The sequence below is a fragment of the Equus przewalskii genome, chromosome 2 (genome assembly GCF_037783145.1).
Source record: "Equus przewalskii isolate Varuska chromosome 2, EquPr2, whole genome shotgun sequence".
NCBI classification, from domain to species: Eukaryota; Metazoa; Chordata; class Mammalia; order Perissodactyla; family Equidae; genus Equus; species Equus przewalskii.
Genome location: NC_091832.1, coordinates 30,609,396 through 30,627,593, shown reverse-complemented (window position 1 = coordinate 30,627,593; position 18,198 = coordinate 30,609,396). Strand labels below are relative to the sequence as shown.

The window sequence follows — 18,198 nt, the reverse complement described above, 5'->3', positions numbered from 1 at the left end:
TTTCCCAGCTGGGTGCAGACCCTCAGCCAGGATTTGCCCTTTCTGCAGAAATCAATCTTACACTGAAGACAATATTTTTAAGATTGCCCGGTCCCCTGAGCTATTCCCGGGTTCATTTATCCCCCTCGGCCCACTAACGCCGCCTCTGTTTCTCAGTTCTGCTGTACGTGCGCAGGGAGACTGAGGAGGTGTTCGATGCCCTCATGTTGAAGACTCCGGACCTGAAGGGGCTGAGGAATGCGGTAAGAGGCCGTGGGGCCCCGCCTGCCCTGACCAGAGCCCCCTCTCGCACTCCTGTCCCCTCAGTCTTCACCACACAGTTCTGATTTCCCACAGGAAGCCTCTGGGAAGGAACATACTGGAACCTTGGCTCTCTGGTGGCCCACCTGTCCCACCCCGTCTCGGGGGGCCTGCAGGCTCGGCTGTTGGGGGTGTGCCTCTGTGATGTTATCTCCCCCAGCGGAACCCTGGCTCCACCCTGGGAGTCACTCACGCCATAAATCCTCCTTAATCTGATGGCTGCTGTCTGACAGCCCAGTTTTTTGTTGGCTTTGCAAACCTGTTTCTGTTTTAATGGGAATGAAACCCAAAAAGGCCAGGCCCCAGAGACACTCTTTTTTCTTTCCCAGGGGGCCTCATTCCTCCAGCCTGTGGTTGGCTGGGGGGCACTGGCTGGGGCGGCAAGGAGACCTTCCCCAACCCCCCAAACCACCAGAGAGCGGGTGAAACAGCCCTGAACAAAACCCACAGCAGCTCTGGGCTCCACTAAACTCTGAGCAAACAGTCTCCACCAGGGCCAGCTGGGCTTAAAGGTCGAGCCAAGCGACTCAGAAAAACCAGATGATTCCAAGATCTTGGGCTGGGGAAGGGAAAAATGAATCAAATAATATCATCTACCTTTTGTTGAAGACCCACTATGTGCCAGGCATTTTGTCGGGCATGCCGCGTTTGCTAGCTCATCATGTTCTCCTAACAACCCTGAAAAGTGGGTACTGTTATCTCCTCATTTCCCGTGGGGAAACGGCCTCCCAGAGGTCAGGTGACTTACCAAGGTTACTGGAAGTGACAGAGCTGGGATTCCAGCCCGAGCTCTCTCCACTCTGCTATGCTATCCTGTTCTCTTCACATCTCATCAGCCCTGCTTGGCACCAGCCCCAGGAAGTTGGACTCACAAAGGCGTTTATGTCACTTGAATATAGACTGAGAATCTTTGGGTTGGACAGTACCTTAAAAGGTTAGCTCCCCATCTGGTGCTTGAGCTCTCTCCCCAGTAGCTCTTCCAAGTGGCTGCCCGCTCCTAACTTGTATACTTCCAGGAATGGAGAGCTCATTACCTAATGGGCTGCCTATCCTGTCTTTGTACTACTGTGGTTAGAAATTTCCTAAATTCTTGCCTAGATTGACTTGAGATCTTCCTGGTAGCTTCTGGCCACATTGCCATTCAGATAAATAGTCTAAGGAGTTTTCTTGCCTGGAGGGATCTCTGTCAAGGCAGAGAATAACCGAGGAGCTGAGTCTGGTCCTCTTCCTAAAAGGCCCAAAGAGGAAAACCTCAGCCGGAAGCCCACGGCCTGAGGTTGCTGCCACTTCAGGGCAGTCAGTGACAGCAGACAGCAACACTTGAGTGAGCTCCCGCCTGGGGACAGCACTGGGCTGGGCCCTGTACCCCATCGTCTCAGTTCATGTGCAGAGCCACCCTCTGCGTACATCCCATTCTTCCACCCATTTTACAAATGAGGAAACTGAGGCTCAGTGAAAGAAGGCGACTTGTTCAGAGTTCTGCCACTCCAGGTGGTGGAGCTGGGACCAGACCCCATCTGTCTGCCTCAGAGGAAACGTCAGGAGTTCTGGGAGAAACGGGCTGACCCTGGCTGTGGGAGCTCAGGCAGGTCGTTCACAGGCCTCTGAGCTACAGTTTTCTCATCCGGAGAATAAGCACCACCGTTCTGGGATGTGATGAGCAGGAAGCCTGGGTTCTAGGCTAGGCCTTGGGCATGTGGTTTTTCTTCTTCGAGCTCAGCATCCTCATCCATCAAGTGGAATCAATTCCTGCCTAGAAGAGGGAAATGTCTGGGTTATCCCCCCTCACAACAAGGCAAGAGCATCCCCATTGCTCCACTTCTTAAATAATAATCATGACCATTTATTGAGGTCTTAGTACTTGCCAGGAACTGTGCTAAGTGTTTCATGAGGACCAATTCATTAAATTCTTCCAGCAACCCTATGACGTAGGCACTATTACCGTCGCCACGAGTCGTTTGCACAAAGTCGGCAGCTGGTGAATGGGGAACCCTGAGCCCTGGCACAACCTGAGTCTGCCTGCAGCCAGGGTTCTTTGGGATGTTTTACAGCCATGAAGCACACTGCTTGTCAAGATTCTGTTGTGATGTGGGGAGATTTATAATATATGATGATAAGTAAAAAAGTTATATAAAACTATCTGTGGAATATAAAAAATCTATACACATGGCCAAAAGATGGGGAAGAATACACTCAGATATTAATGGGGTTTATCTCTGGGAAGCAGCGTTAGGGATGATTGTAATTTTCGTCATTGTATTTGCCACAGTGTAGATATATATAACTTTATAATCAGGAAATAAGAAGTCATGGTATAAAAGAGAGGTACAGATCTGGTTTTGGCAGCAGACGGTGAATCCTTTACTATTCTCTTCCAGATCTCTGAGAAGTATGGGTTCCCGGAGGAGAACATTTACAAAGTCTACAAGAAGTGTAAGCGGGGGTAAGTGCCCAGGACCGCTCCCCCCACCCGGCCCCCAACACGGCGGCTCAGGGAGCTCCCGGCAGGTGGCTCTGCCCTGCGGGGGCCTGCTGCTCCGTGCTGAGCCCTGTTTGTCCTTGGCTTCATGGAGAGGATGTGGAGTTGGGTGGAGAGCCCCCAACAGGCCAGGGCCGCCAGCAGAGACCAGACATTGACACAACCCGGAAGGAAAGGAGTGGGAGACCAATGGAAGGGTCTTGCTAGACGACCTCCTCAGGTGGAGGGGGTCCATGGCAGAAGACTCAGGTTCAAGTCCCAAGGCCACTGGATAACCAAGTCATCTGATTATAATGATAAAGACGTTAGTCACTCACACTCACTTGACCACCTACTATGTGTCAGATACCAGGCTAAGCACATCTCATTTAACCCTAAGCCACACCGAGAGGTAGATACCATTACCTACACTTCACACATAGGGAAACTGAGGCTCATGGGTGAAAAGCAGTGTTCAGGGGCAGGAGCAGCAGAGTAAAGGCACAGAGGCAGAGCCCAGCAACGATGCTTCTGGCTGAGTCAGGGGGCCTAAAGGGGAGTGGGTGGCGATGGGTCTGAAAAGGGAGTTATGACTGGCCGGTTTGAGGGAGCCCCGCCATGCATGTGCCGCAGGCCTCCTCCACCCGCAGGTCTGGCCCAGGCAAGAGGGAGTTAAGCTTTATCCTCCAGGGGGCCAGGCAGGGCCTGCCGCCTAAGCCTACTGTGGGCTCCTGGGGCTTAGTGCTGAGGACCACAGCACCTTTTCTATCTGCCCAGGAGATCCCTTGGCTGGTGGGGGGTGGGGAGGCGGAGGGCCACATGGTGACTGCCCTCCCAGGCTTCAGTCCCCTAGTTAGAGCCAGTGAGCTGCACCCCTGCAGCCCTTGCTAACCAGTTCCCTTCACCAGCCCAGCACGGGGCCCTGGGCAGTGAGGAATTGTCACTGCCGTTCCCTGCCCAGAGGACTAGGACCAGGACTCTGGGAAACACCCCAGCCCCCCTGCCCACAGCCCAGACCCCATCCTCCTGCTCTGGACAGTCGAGCTCCAGCTGCACTCTCTAGCTGCCCCTGGAAGGTGCTCAGGCATTGCCCCGTGGCTACTGTCTGCGCTTTCCTTTTTAGAAGACTTTGCAAAGTAAGGCAGGTTTTATACTCAGGTTGAGGCCCCTTCCAGCCAAGCCCTGGCGGCCTCCTCCCTCACAGCCCGGCCCTGCCTCCCTCCCTCCCTCCCTCCCTCCTCTGGTTCCCACCCAGCCTCTCACAGAAGGGTGGGGCAGGGGAGGTACGCGGCCCTGTAGCCCCTGGGAAAGGATCCGTTTGGTTTTGGTTGTATGAGTGTCTAGGGTTTTTTGTGTGTTTTTTTCCTTCCAAGTTTCGGTTTCAAACTGGGGCTCACACGCTCTCTGGAGCGGAATCCACCTCATAGCGGAGGGCAGGCTCTGCTTTGCCCAGACAAGCCCAGCCCCACTTCCCCTTGGGTGCCGGTGCCCATGCCCCTAGCTGCAGCCCCACCTGCAGCCGGCCTCCCTTACGGACCCCCCCCCACGGGCTGGGCTCAGGGGGTGGGAGTGCCTCGTGTATGATTTGGCTGGGGAGGGGGGCCTGCATATAAGCCTGCCCCACTGGTAGAATTGCAAATCGCTCCCTTAAGCCCAAGCCAGCTATTTAAAACATAATTATAATAACTTCCATTTGTGAGCACTTCCTACATGCCAGGCACTGAGCTAAATAACTCCCAGGCATCATCTCATCTCATTTGAGTTTGGAGCAATTATCTCCATTTCTACAGATGAGGAAACTGAGGTTCAGAGTAGTCCCAGGGTCACAGAGTTAGTAATTGGCAGAAGGAGCCCTGGCCTGTCTAAAGCCTGTGCGTGTACCCACTATTTTATCTTGCCTCCTGCTTGTTCCTCTAACCGCTAAGCAATGTGCAAATAAAGGCTGTGGCCAGGCCGGTGATGTGTTTGCCCAGCCTCCTAGCCCAGGGTATCACGCAGCCTCGTAGCCCAGGGCATCACGCAGCCTCGTAGCCCAGGGCATCACGCAGCCTCGTAGCCCAGGGCATCACGCGGCGGCCCTTCAGAGGCACCCCACACCCCATACACACCCCCAACCAGGAAAACCTCAGGCCTAGGAGTGTCTGAAATGCCTAAAGGAGAAGGGTCCCCAAAAAACCTTTGGGAGAGGAGAGGCCAGACTCCCTTGCCACCTCCCTCCATCGGATTCCCCTCATCTGAGGCACAGGAAGTTCTCGTCAGTGGCCTAGTTTATTTTCACAGAACCCTCCTGTGGACAAAGGTAGATACAATCAGCTTTCCAAGCACCACTGAGTGCTTGAAAGATTAACAAAGACATTGTTTTCACTGGCCGCGTGCCAGGGGTGTCATGCGAACCAGGATAGAAGACAGCGAGAAGCTGGCGAGTGACAAGAGGCCCACATTCTGGGACAGGGGTTCCTGACAGGCCCCTGCCTCTAGGGCCTGGTTGTCACTGACCTCTGAGGGAGGGACTCCCTGGGCCTGTCTGGGGTCCTGTGCGTAGGCAGGGCTGGGTCCCAGAAAGGCCACGCCTGGGGGTGGAGCGAGGCGGCCTGCAAGTTGGTGCGCGTGTGACATTCGCCTAGTGCCGGGCACCTCGGAACACCCAGTAACGCCACCACGTGAAAGACACAAAAACCCCGACGCCGACAAAGCGCCCACCCTCTGCCCCAGCCCTGGGCTCCTGTGGTCTGTTCCCAGCCTGAAGCCCCCAAAGATCCCTGTGTGACGCCAAGGAAGTGCACTCAGAGCCGAGGGGGTGGGATCCTGTAATTAGACGCTTGCCGTCAGCACCCAGGCCTCCTTCCTAAAGCAGCGGCTGCTTTGGCTCGCCACCGTCTCCACTGCCCCTCCCTCCCTGGGCGATGAGGGGACAAGGCCACCGCCTCCCCGGTGGGGTCCTCAGTGGTCTGGGATTCTCAGCCCCCCCAACTCCTCCTGACTTAAAACTGTCTCGCCTCATCCAAACCCTCCCTCAGGCCTGGGTTTTGCCTTCCTTATTTATGCCACTTCCTAACTTGTATTTATAGGGGCTTTTGTTTGTCTTTTTCTTGCTAAAAAATGTGATACAGTCAAAAGAGGCAAAAGGCTGGATTCAAATGCCAGCACTGCCGTCTAACTGTGTGACCCCAGGCACGTGGCTTGGATTCTTTGAGCCTCCGCTTCCCCATCTGTGACCTGGAGGCGTATGGTTGTAAGGATTCGTCCTGCCAGTCCCTACCAGTCTGAACCCCTGGAGGGCAGGTGTCGGATCTCTATACGGCCCTTGTTCTTGCTGGAGCAAGGCCCTGCGTGTGGAAAGGCCTCAGCAAATGCTGGTGGGGTGAATAGATGAAAATACTCAACTCCAAAGGCCATCCTACCCACGTGGCCAGGTCAGGTCACATCTCACTGGGTCTGTCCTCAGGGAGGCTGCCTTCGAGGGCTGCCCTTGGCACACGCTCTGGCTTTGACCCCTGCAGAGGGCCACAGCTGGGGCGGCTCCGTCCCTCTCTGGTTGGCCCTGGTCTTTACCTGAAGAGTACGGGGGGAGAGCGAGCCCAGGCCCTCAAGTCGATTGCACCGTCCCCGAGGTCTAGCTTCCTGGAGTCAGAGCCGAGAGGGCCAGGCGCCCCTGAGTGACACGCCCCAGCCTCCTGCTGAACCCAAACCGCACTGGTCCTCCCACCACACCTCCTGCACTTGAAGTCACACTCCACGTCCCAGTCCTCAGCCTGGCCTGGCGACTGGGGAGCACTGCGTCTCCCCCAGATCTCCGTACTGTTGCTCAGAAGCGTCCGTCCTCGTGTGTGAGGAGAGGCCATCTGGTGCAGTAGGTGGGTGCGGGAGCCAGCAGGTCTGGGTTTGAGTTGTGGCCCGACCACGTGGGCCTCTGCCCTTCCCTGTAGAGCAGGATGGGGAGCACCCACCTGGCAGGGTGTTACGAGAGTCGGCAAGAAAATCTGGGAGCTGCCTGAAATGTGTGGGCACCCAGCAGGTAGTGACCATTACTATCATCCTTGTCACTCAGAGGGCCCAAAACAGGGGCTTGCCACACTCTAGCCGCGTCTCCTCTTCTCTTCCAGAATCCTGGTCAACATGGACAACAACATCATTCAGCATTACAGCAACCACGTCGCCTTCCTGCTGGACATGGGGGAGCTTGATGGGAAGATTCAGATCATCCTGAAGGAGCTCTAAGGCCCGAGTGAGCCAGCGCGCACCCCCTCAGACCCCTGGGGGTAGGCTCCAGGCAAGGAGCCAGCTGGGGAGCGGCCCCCCCACACACAACCTCTCCTCACGCCTCAGTGCCGTTACTTGAACGCCCTCCCTGAGGGAAGAGGCCCTCCAGTCGCAAGCCTGTGGATGTCGGGGCCGGGGACAGACCTGGGAGGTGTCCTGATCCGAACCTCCTCCTCTTGCTTGACTCTGCTCCCTGAACTTCCTGCCAGTGCCCGTCCGGCCAGAGACGGTGTCACCTCGGTTCACATACCCAACATGCTGTTTCCTCCTCAGCAGACCGCCCTCTGCAGTCGACCTCCTGCGGCTGCCCCGGCAGACGGCGGAAGCAGAGCCTCTCTCTCAGCGCCGCTTGACTGCTGTCTGGCCCCACTCCTGATTCTCCCATCGACTTCAGACCTATGGTTTCTTGCCCTTTGGTCAGTTAACTTGAAATCTCTTGATTTTCAGTGCAAATAACTTGGACACTCTAGTGGAAACACTCTTCCTCACAGACTTCTTCCGTGCAAGATGGAAATAATGGAGCTGATCCACTAGAACGAAGTGGCCGCTGTGTAAATTGACCGTCATGCCTGCTCCCTGTTGTATACATTTCTTATTTACAATTTTCATTTATGTTATATATATATATAAGTATATATTGTATATATATGCCACATTTTATATTTTTCATGGATACATTTTTATCATTTCAAAAAATGTGTATTTCACATTTCTTGGACTATTTTTTTTAGGTGTTATTCAATTATGCATTTTATATACACATATGGTATTTAGTAATAAAATCCCACCTATGTATTACTTCAGATGCTACACTTGTGAAAGTCTTTTGTGAAAATCTTCCAGGGAGAGAGGGTGAAAGTAGACCAGGCCTCTCTCCTCTCTATCCCGTGAGCGGTGCACCCGGGATGTGAAGGACGATGGTAAGTGCTGGGCACTGGTGAAGCAGAGGTGCCCGCCTGGCAGGCAGCAGGAACCTGATGTTCAGATCTCTGTTCTGTGCAGTCCCACAGGCTGAGTGCTATGACTTTAGGATCGCTGACTGGAGATGAAGAAGTCCTGGGAAGGGTCCAGGATGACCTTGCTGAGGACCCCACAGCTGGGGCCAGGGGGCAGAGCCCGGGGCTGGGAACCACGTGACCTGAGTTCTTGTGTCAGCTCTGCCCCCACACTCAGCTGAGTCACTTTCCCTGTAGCCGGCTCCTACCGGCTCACACAGGTGACTGTGCCCATCTCTTCCCAACTCTGTGGTCAGTGACATCGTGTTGGTGCGCTGGTGGGGAAGTATTTACACCAGGGGAATTGACAAATGCTACAAGTCAAGGTCTTATTTCCCCTGGAGAACAAATCACAAATCACGCCTGCCTCCCTCCCTCCTTCCCCTCCTTCCTTCCTTTGTCCCTCCCTCCCTCCCTCCCCACACCCCTTTCTTCCTTCCCCAGCTTAGGAGCACGCCACCACCTCTAGGCTTTGGTTTCTGCGGCCATAAACTGAGGAGCATGGTCTACATGGGTCGTTTGTAACTCTCACCCTTAGGGCCCCGGAGTTCACTGGCAGGTCTCAAAGGCCACCTCGAGGTTGGGGAGGGGACAGCAGGCAGCCCCTGAGTATCCTCCCGGACTTCAATCCTGGCAGCTCTGCTTTTCTTCACTTAATTTTAGGGTTTCTCGTAAACTTTTGTCTGAACAAAATTTTTTTAAAAGTTTGAAAACCACGGATGTCTCTCAGGGTCTCCCAGCTCTGCCAGTCAGAGTCTAGGCTCCCGTTTCCCAAGGCCCCGCCTGGAGACGCTAGCCCAGGTGCAAAAGTTAGGGGAAGCCAAAGAGCTCGGCAATCAAGATAAATCATAGTTCAATGCAATGTTTTTTTTAAAATTAAGGTAAAAAAAATCCATGAGGAACAAAATACCAAAACTTTGAAGCCAGGATCAGTATTACTGAAGTTTCCTTGGCCTCAGGCTCCCACATGGCTTGCCTGGCACTGCTCGAGGGACCCGTGGAGCACCCAGAGTTGCTCTGCCTCCTCCAGGCCACACCGCCACCATGACATCAGATGTCAGCTCAGGGGGATGTGTGAGGATGAAAGGATGGAGCAGGTGCAGGGTACCGGCACACCGCCAGGCCCACCAGAGGCGCTCAGCATCTGTTCATTTCCCGCCTCCTGAGCCTCCTGCCAGCTCCCTCCCCCAGAGCTGGCTGGGAAGCAGGAAGGTGGTGCAGGCGTCTCAACCTTGACTGCATATCAGAATCCCGGAATCACGGAGTCACCCCACACTCTCCCAGCTGCCCAGACCCCACCCACCCTGGAGAATTAAATCAGAATTTCTGGGGGTGGGACCCAGGCCTCAGCACTTTTTAAAGCCCCCAAGTGATTACAGTGCGCAATCCAGGTCCAGAACCACTGCTCTGAAGAGGCCGTAGCTATGCAGGCCTCCAAGGCTCACCGGTCTGCCAGCATCTGGCTGGGTTAATGCGCACAAGGAGCTACAGTGTCGGGCACGCCCGCTGCAGCGCTCCAGAATGAGCCCCCATACTCCCACAGCCTCCCGCAAAGCCACCAGGGCCCATTTCTCTTCCCCTCCACGTGAAGACAAGAGAGCCGTCACTGCGCTAGAAGGCCATTTGGATGTCCAGGAGAGCCCTGCAAGCCGGGAGGAGTCAGGCCTGCCCTCAGAGAAGGGCAGGAGAGAGGGCCGCTCCTGAGCCCCACAGCTGTCATCCAGGACTGTCTTTCACTCCAAAGTCCACAAAGGTGGAAGGAGTGATGGTCAGTCCCTTCCAAACAGGGAGTCACTTCACACAGGCAGCTCCTGGCTGGTGGAGAGGGCGTCCCCTGCCTGCAGGCAGCCTGTGCCTAGTAGACCCGGCAGTGAATGAGGGGAGAAAGGGATGAAGGAGGAAAGCAGGAGAGCGAGAGTGAATGAATAAGTGAGGGAGGGAAGGAGAAAGGAGGGAGCGGGGACGCATGAGTAGGTCAGTAAGCAGCCCGAAGGCCAGATGAAGAGTTCAGCAATTAGTGCACTTATGAGACCCTGCTACTCCAAGTGTGGTCCACGGACCAGCAGCATCGGCATCGTCTGAGAGCTTGTTAGAAATGCTTATACCCAAAACTAACACAACATTATATGTCAATTATATCTCAATTTTTTAAAAAAGAAACAGAAATGCAGACCCTTAGACCCCACCCCAGACCTACAGACTCTGCCTTTTGACATCTCCAAGTGAGCTGCATGCATGTTAAAATTTGGAAAATACTTTATTAAACTATCAGTGTATCCTAACCCTAACAGGACACATAATCACACTGAGAACTTTAATAAAGACACTGATGCCCAGACCCCACCTCAGATCAATTAAATGAGAACTCTGAGGGTCCGGGCCTGCGCAGGCTGTCTCTGTAACAGCGCACAAGCTGATCCCAATGTACAGCTGGGACGTGAGAACCGCTGGGCAGGACAGAGCTGTGAGAGGCCTGTGACATCTTGAGAGAGACTGGATACAATCAAGACAGACCTGAGCTCAGCGCCTCAGCTCCCGTCATGTATTCCACAGAACATGGATTCCAACGAGCCAAGGGCAGCCCTGCCGTCTCTTCCCAGAGTCCCCTCTTTCCTGACCCCTTAGAGGTCCTTAGAGGGGACTCCTTCTGGAAAGACAGTCTTCACTGCTGATGCTCAGCCCAGCTGCTCATGAGGAGGAGAGGCCTTTCTGTTTTCCCATGCATCACCCCCAGCCTCTGCCCACAGTGACCCCAGAGCCAGCCACTCCCAGCCCAGTGGCCCCCCGAGGGCCAGAGGGACCTAAAAACCAAGGCCTTGGGATCTGGCCCCACCACCAAGAGTCTGGGGCCAAAGAGAGGTACAGCTCCAAGTGTCAGCTTTAAAAAGAGTTTCCAGAACTTCTAGCACGCAGTGGACAACGAATGGCCTGCAGAAGAGTGTCCTCTAGCCCAAACAAAAAATTTTAAATTGAAATATGGTTGTCAACATCTCAAATCAAGAGATTTCACATTTTAAAGGCCTCCCAGATTCTGTTGAAGAATCCACAGACCTGGCAGCTGTTAGCTGGAGCCATGCTGGAGGTCCCTCGAGATGGGCGTGGCCTGGGCTCCTGCATCCCCATCCCTGCCTTGCCTGTTTGCTCCACGCATTGCCCACCCAGGCGCTGGAAGTGCTTGACCTTGAGCCCCTGAATTCTAAACCTTGAGGAGAAGCTATGGACCTGAGAGGACGGAAGGAGGCACGAAGCGTTCTGCCTTTAGGTCCAGACTTCCTCGCTCTTCGCACAGTGCTCCAGCTCAAAGCAACGGGCGCTTGCAGGAATCTGAGGTTCACAAAAAGGCCAGCTTTTGTGAGAAGCGAGAATTCCGTTTAATTGGATATGTAACTCCATTCTCCCTGCTTCTTCCTCACCCACCCCTCCCATCGGCCAGTTCTGACAGGAAGGCGCAGGATGTAAGTGTCACAGAGAAAAGTCAGGAGGCAGCCGAGGGGAAGGGAGAGGCCATGTGGATGCGGGGGAGAGGGGAGAGGAGACTGCACAAGAGCCTTCCATTACAAAAGAGACAGACAACACCGATGTTTGGGGAAGAGGAGATGTGTGGTTACTTCCATTTCCTCTTGGTTCTTTGGGAATCTCTTCCTCTTGCTAAGAGGAAACGACCTGGCAGGCCAGAAAAGATCCATTAAAGATTGTGTTACACTTGAGCCGGAGGTCGGGGAGGGATGGAGACAGGCCGGAGGGAGAAAGCCCCGGTGGAGGTAAGCACCTGCCAGCACGGGGCCGCCCTGCCCCTCAGAACAGCCGTGTCCAGGGCTCTGGCTTCAGCACGGTCCTGCCCATGTCTGCTGTTGAACACAGGGCCAATACACGGACGTGGCGGCCTCTGAAGGCGGGCAATGAGCACAGTGACCATGGTGACTGGCTGCCAGGCTCTTCCTGAAGGTGAGATACGAAGGCTTAGCTGGGGAAGGGCCCAGGCAACCCCTTCGTGTCTCTGTCACAAGCGCCTCTGGGCCTTCTGGCTCCAGGAACTCCAGGAGGAGTCTGGAAGTCAAGGCCAGAGGTGGGAGCAGGCCTGGGCCGCAGCCCTGTGCTGTTCGCCCTGCAGGTACTCTCTGGGCCCCAGAGCCCTAGCTGAGTGTCAGGCTTCTAGACGGGCATCCGCCATTGTCTGCCTTCTCCCTGGAGTCTGAGCTTCAGGAGTCCCTTAAGTCTGAGAGGAGGGGTGCAGAAGCCAGCCTGGATGGGTGCAAGATGAAGTAACCAAGGGAGGCTCTGTGCCCTCCTCATTTCTGCTCAGGAAACCCCTGGAGTCAGCAGGGGTGGTGTCCAATCTCCAGGAGGCAGCTCAAGACAAGGATCAAGGCCATAACACTAGGCTGGGGTGGTAGAGCTGCCCCCATGTCATCAGTTGTCACACACGAAACAGGCGTTCTCTGCATGAACGTCCTGGGGAACCTGGGTGGGGCAGCTGGTGGCCAGTGTTCTCCCCGAGCTTATGTGAGGTCACTACAACACTGGGATCCACTTCTTGTCCTCGTTGTAGAGAAAGGATTGCTTTCCTGGGAATTCCGGCTTGTATGTAGCTGTGAGGAAAGAGAGAGAGAGACAGCATTAAGAGACACAGGCCAGCTGCTCCAGTCTCTGGTATTCTATGTTGGAGCTGCAAGGCCCCTGCATCTTCCACGTGGGGAGACAGAGGAAGGGACTGGCCCGAGGTTACACGGCTCTTAACTGGACTCGAACTCCGGCGTCCCACCTTCTCTAACTAATTTTAACTTCTTTAACAGGAGAAAAGTTGCAAAAGAGTTTTCTATGAAATTTGAAACAAATATTGAGTTAAAGCAATATACTTAAAGAAGCAAGGTGTCAGTTTGGTGGGGTTTTGTATTGATTTAGTTCAGAAATTTCCAGAGAAGTGAAGCCATGACAAGAGCAGGCATGGTTCCCAGGAGATCAGCCGCCAGGACCACAGAGGGCTTGGGAACCACCAGTGGGGGTGACTGGAAACTCTGTGGACGCTGATTTGGTTAAGGAGGGGTGGTGCGCTCTTGGTGTACCTGGGAAGCGGCTGATGGGAGCACAGGGCGGTCCAGGTAGATGTGCGCCCACTAGAAGCCGAGAAGGCAGATGTTTGCGTGTGCGTGAGCCCAGGAGGCCCCACGTGGCGGGGGTGATCACAGCAGCAGGAACTGGCCTGCACCCGTGAGCCAGGTGCCTCGCACCGTGCGCAGGCTGGAGAGGACTCAGAAAAAGCTCCCAGAGGCCAGGACCAAACAGGGTCAGGCATGGGTTCCCGCCCGGAGCTCACCGCTCATAGGAAGCATTTGCCGAACCAAACTGAGTTCTGCCTGGACTGACCAGGTGACTCCAGGGTCAAACCTCTGCAGTCTTGTTGGCTTGATTATGGCTGCATTTCCAAGGCCGAAGCTACAAGAATGGCTTTCCCTTGTCCTGTCTACTTTACATTTTCCTCACCTGTGTGTTGGAGAGGAAGGTGTCTTCCTACCTGACTGATGCCTCTGGGGGCAAGCACGGGGCCCAAGTGTTCTTTGCCTCCCTAGGGTTGGAGCATCATCAGTGCTCACTGAAAGACTGAATTTAACAGAGCCAGCAGCCACCTCAGCTCTGCCTTCCTCCTCCCACACCACCTGCCCACCTGGGAGTCCCCAAGGCCACCAGTTCCGGTCAATGGGGGAATTAGCTAGGGGGCTGCATAGAGAGCAACAGATAGGTCGGGAGCACAGAGACTACCCACCAGAGCGAGTCCCTCATGCTGTCAGCTCTCATGGAGACCCCAGCAGTATGGGGATCCCGGCTTATGCTCATCCACGGACAGGGAATGGAACTGCATGTTTAAAGAACTGCTCCCATGAGCACCCCAGGTTTATTTCACGACAAATGAGGCAGAGAGGGGAATCGCCTGTACTCTGCCCTGCGGGGCGCTCCCTGTGGATCTGTGCACACCCCGCTCTGCAGGCCTTCCCCGTCTGCGAACTGACTCGGCTAGACTACACCAGTCATTTCGACGTTTTTAAGAACACGAACTTTTTTGACAATCTGACAAAAGCTACAGCCCCTTTCCCCAGAAAATAATGTCTGCATGCTCTGAATCTGCAGATGATTTCAGGGTCACAGACCCCCTGGAGCCTGTCTTTGAGCCTCTTGGACGTTCACGGTCATTGGCTATGAATTCCTGGCCTGGATCATCTCTAAGAGCCCTTTCACCTTAAAAAAAGAAAAGGAACACTCTGAAAGGGTAAGCTGAAAAGTCTTCCAGATCTACTCTAACCCCTGTAAACTGTTTGGCAAACAGCCTATAAATCAGTGGTATTTGATGGCCCAGGAATGACAAACAATTCCAGATTTGGCTTTTACAATCATTTAAAACAATCCTCTGACCTGGGCCAGGCAGGCCTGGCTGGGATGGCGCCGCTGTCCACCGGCTGGTGTTGGACACGAACGACGCACTCGAGATGAAATGCTTGGGGGGCCCCGTGTAGTCCACGATCTCATACTGACCAGGGCCCGGCAGAGGTGGCTTTGGGGGCAGAGGCAAAGGCTGGGCAGAGAAGTTCAGGATGGGGTTTTTCCTTCAGAAAAGATACAATGTGAAGATGTCACCAAAGCAGTCTATTGGGGAAATGGTAGTTTTTAGGCATACCCAAGACCTGCCCAGCACCAGTCGTCTGCAGGAGGACTGGACGTGGCACCACGAGACCTGTTTCTGCTGGCTCCACTGCCAGTGAGCTGGGGGCCCCCGGGCCTCAGTTTCCTTGGCTGCACAATGGCAACCATAACAGTACCTACCTTGTAGGCTTGTTGTCAGTGTTAAATGAGACGACATATCTAAAACATGGTACTCAAGATACGGCCCAGCACAAAGGGAGAGCTCAGTACACGTTGTTGCAGATGATGATGTCAAGCTAATTAGGAATGGCAGATAGCATCACCTCATGTGCCAACTCTGATCGATCAGTAGTGCCTGGCTAGAGCTCCGTGGAAAGATCTGAGGCCTCCCACGGGCTCCATGGCAAGAGCACTGGTGATCCACTTGTGATGTCTGCCATGGCCAGGAAAGGGGGAGAGGCATCACGAATTCCAGGGATTTGCCAGCCCAAGACTAGCAGACCCCTAGAGGCCACTCCAGTGTTAACACTCCAGAATCCCACGAAATATCTTCCTGGTGAGGCAGGATGCAGGAGTGGAAAAATACTGGGTTGAAAATTAAAAGACCTGCATAACACTCACCACTTACATTGTAACTGTTTGTTTTCAGATCTGTCTTCCCCTCCTTCAGGAAAGCGGGTCTTTTACGTCTGGTACTGAGAGTAAGTGAAAGAGAAATGGAACCTGTGCTTGAGCCCTAGGTCACTAGTTCACTCTGCGCCTCAGTCTCCCCAACTGTAAAATGAGGGGGCTGGACACGATGACCTCTGAGGTCCCTCCCATCGGGCCTTGATTCACTGGGTTGCCCAGGGAATTCTGGGACTGTTCGGGGAGGCATGTTACTCTCCCGACCGTGCAACAGAAGGGCTGCCTACTCCCACCTCACCGCTGAAGCTTCTTCTAAGGTCTCTCACCAAAAGGGAAGAGAAGGTTCTCAGAGCACTAAACGGCCACAGGATCCTCACCCCAGCCCAAAGCCAAGCCATCCACACAGAGGAGGGGACCGGGATTCCCAGCCACCGGAACTCTACTGCCCTTCGGCCAGCACCTCCCTAAGCAGAGAACTAGAGGGGACCCAGAGGTGTCTTATCCACTCTCCCTATTTTGCTAAAGTTGGTGCCCAGAGAGAAAAAGTAAGTCACCCAAAGTCACCGAGCACATTAGTGGTAATGCCAGGCCTAGAAGTCAAGTCTCAGGTGCCCAGCAATTTGGGGAAGGCCTCATGGCAGAGGGGACGAGGTTTTGGAGCCACACAGACCTGAGTGTGAATGCCAGTCATGCCGCTTACTGACTGGGAGACCTCAGACAAGTCCCCTGGCCTCTCTGGACCTGCAGCAAGGACCAACCCACACTCACTCTTTATAAGTGAGTTGATAAGTGGAAAAAAGGTATGCAGGCACCTAGCATAGTGCCAGCACACAGTAGGTGCTCAATAAAAGCAGTCATTATTATGACCCCTGCAGCACCACAGCCTGCTGCTTGGTCACAGAGTAGCAACCGAGCCTCAGGACAGGGAGATTAGGGGGTCCCTCACCCAGAGTCACCCTGAGGCAGAGTGGACACTCCCACCGCCAGGGGAGACTATGGAAGGCCATCGTAAATGTGCTGGAGGCTCACATCGCATGATGGAGGCACAGCTGGCTTGGATGCTTATATTTAGAAGAAAGGTGCCCACAGGAAAAGGAGAAAAAACGTTGCCTCCTTTCTTCCCCTCCAGTCAGCAGGGAAGAACCGCCCCAGCGTGCGATCCATGGCCTCTCCCCTTATAAAGAAAAGCTGGCTTCTCCTCGTTCTGGCTTGTGCCACCCCTTCAAAGCATCCCCAGAAATTGGATGAGTGTGTGGCTGGCGTCACTGAGAGACAGGCTTGATTCCTGGAAGGCAGAGGTGGAAGGAGCCAAGCATTGTATGAAGTCACCCCACAGTCTGGGTCATCCCCAAGAAAATCATGAGGTGTCTCCTTTCCAAAGCAGGGACGGCCTACAGGAGGCCAAGCAGGCTGGGTCAGTGTCTCGGCCGCACTCATGGTGAGAATGGGCTAGAGGGGTTCCTCGCCCTCCACTCCGTCTACATGCCCTGGAGAGGCTCGGCACCGTCAGCTCCCCTCTCTGGATCTTTGACCAGCGTCAGCCACGTGGGGGGCTCTCTGCCAGGTACTCTGGGGAGTCCAGACTGTTCTGTGCTCAGACACAGACCCTGAATGCTCCCAAGGGCTTGGCAGCCCCTTGCTAGAGACAATCCCGACTGGCGGTGACTTAAGGCAGTACAGACTTGCTGGTGGACAGACCTGAGGCTGACTCTCCTCGTCCCCGTTCACCAGCTGTGTGTCCTTAGAAAAGTCTCTGAGCCTCCCTCAGCCTCTGTTTCTCCATCTGTGAAACGGTGGATAACAATTCGGCCCCCAGGATTGAGAGGAAGATTAACTAGTGCTTTACCGGTATTACTGCTTTCAAACACGAAATGTTAGAACAGAGGTAAAACTCTGCCTTGAGAGCACAGAAAGAGAGACAAATTCCAACTGAGGGACTCCAGAAAGCTACCCTAGCAGGGACAGCATTTGCCCTGAAAGGGGAGCAGGAATCCTCGGAGCAGAAAAGGTGGAGGAGGAAGCATTGCCAGCGGGAAACAGCCGGGGCAAAAGCCCAGAGGAGGGACAAGCTTGTAGCTCCATGGGGCAGAGTGGGGACAGGAGGAGGCAGAGGCTGGGCCTGCCACACTGCCTCCAGCCCCCAACCACCCACGTGTCTGACCATCCCCCTTACTGACCCTGATCAGAAGCTGAAGGAGAAGCTCCCATTCATGCCTCTCAATCCAGCCTCATCTCCCAGGCCCCGGCTCCCCATTTACCTTCCAGAAACACCCAACACAGCACTGCCAGCAAGCCGGTGCCTTTGTCATGCTCTTCCTTCTGCCAGGAGCACCTACATCCCTGCAAACTCTGATTCACTCTCCACTTCTCACTCCTTTAGAGAAACTTCCCCGGCCACTGCCTTCACCCCTGCCTCACATCCCTCCCTGTGGGCCTGCAGAGGAGCCTGGGTTTGGGTTTCAGAGTCAGATGCCCTGGATTCCAGCCCTGCCCTGCCCTGTTGGCGAGTCTGCACTGCATCTGTAAACTCTGTGTACAATACCCACCTGCTGGTGGGTTGGAAGCGTGACACTAGATAATATCTATGAAATCTCTGAGCCCAGTGTAGCTGGCCCCTCAATACATTCTAGCCCTTCATTCTTCTCTTCTCTGCACAGAACATGCTAGATTGACTACACTCTTTACTTGCCTAGCTCTTTAAAGGGGGGATGGTGTCTGACTCATCGTTAAGGCCCCCGTCCCTATTCCCGGGACATTTGCTGAACTGCAGAGAAGAGGAGAGGGTTGAAGCAAGCAAGCATGGGAGCCCAGACATCTGAATCCCCCTGACAATTTATCAACATCCAGGGCTGGTTCCTCCATGTCCCTGTGGGGCTGGGCAAATCACAAAGGTCAGGCTGGACCGAGCCCAGGGCAGCCCACGGT

General features: G+C 54.5%; 2 protein-coding genes across 20 annotated transcripts in view; one reads left to right on the top strand and one right to left on the bottom strand.

Annotated features, from left to right (window-relative positions):
- Positions 1–7,828, top strand: part of GRHL3 (grainyhead like transcription factor 3) — a 34,436-nt gene extending 26,608 nt beyond the window's left edge. Inside the window, exons 14-16 of one of the 2 annotated variants that reach the window (XM_070597892.1) lie at positions 157–242; positions 2,679–2,743; positions 6,862–7,828. In XM_070597892.1, the coding sequence (XP_070453993.1) occupies positions 157–242; positions 2,679–2,743; positions 6,862–6,976 (266 nt within the window). In that variant the 3' untranslated portion in view covers positions 6,977–7,828. The remainder of the gene's footprint in view (positions 1–156; positions 243–2,678; positions 2,744–6,861) is intronic. The other variant, XM_070597884.1, reaches the window with a different exon arrangement.
- A 3,532-nt stretch (positions 7,829–11,360) lies between these two features.
- The window catches only part of STPG1 (sperm tail PG-rich repeat containing 1), a 53,202-nt gene continuing 46,364 nt past the window's right edge, over positions 11,361–18,198 (bottom strand). For 12 of the 18 annotated variants that reach the window (XM_008507700.2, XM_070597809.1, XM_070597773.1 and 9 more), the window contains 2 exons: positions 14,419–14,609; positions 11,361–12,602 (listed from right to left, as the gene is read on the bottom strand). In XM_008507700.2, coding sequence (XP_008505922.2) covers positions 12,526–12,602; positions 14,419–14,609 — 268 coding nt within the window. In that variant the 3' untranslated portion in view covers positions 11,361–12,525. The remainder of the gene's footprint in view (positions 12,603–14,418; positions 14,610–18,198) is intronic. The other 6 variants (XM_070597852.1, XM_070597859.1, XM_070597791.1 and 3 more) reach the window with 1 other exon arrangement.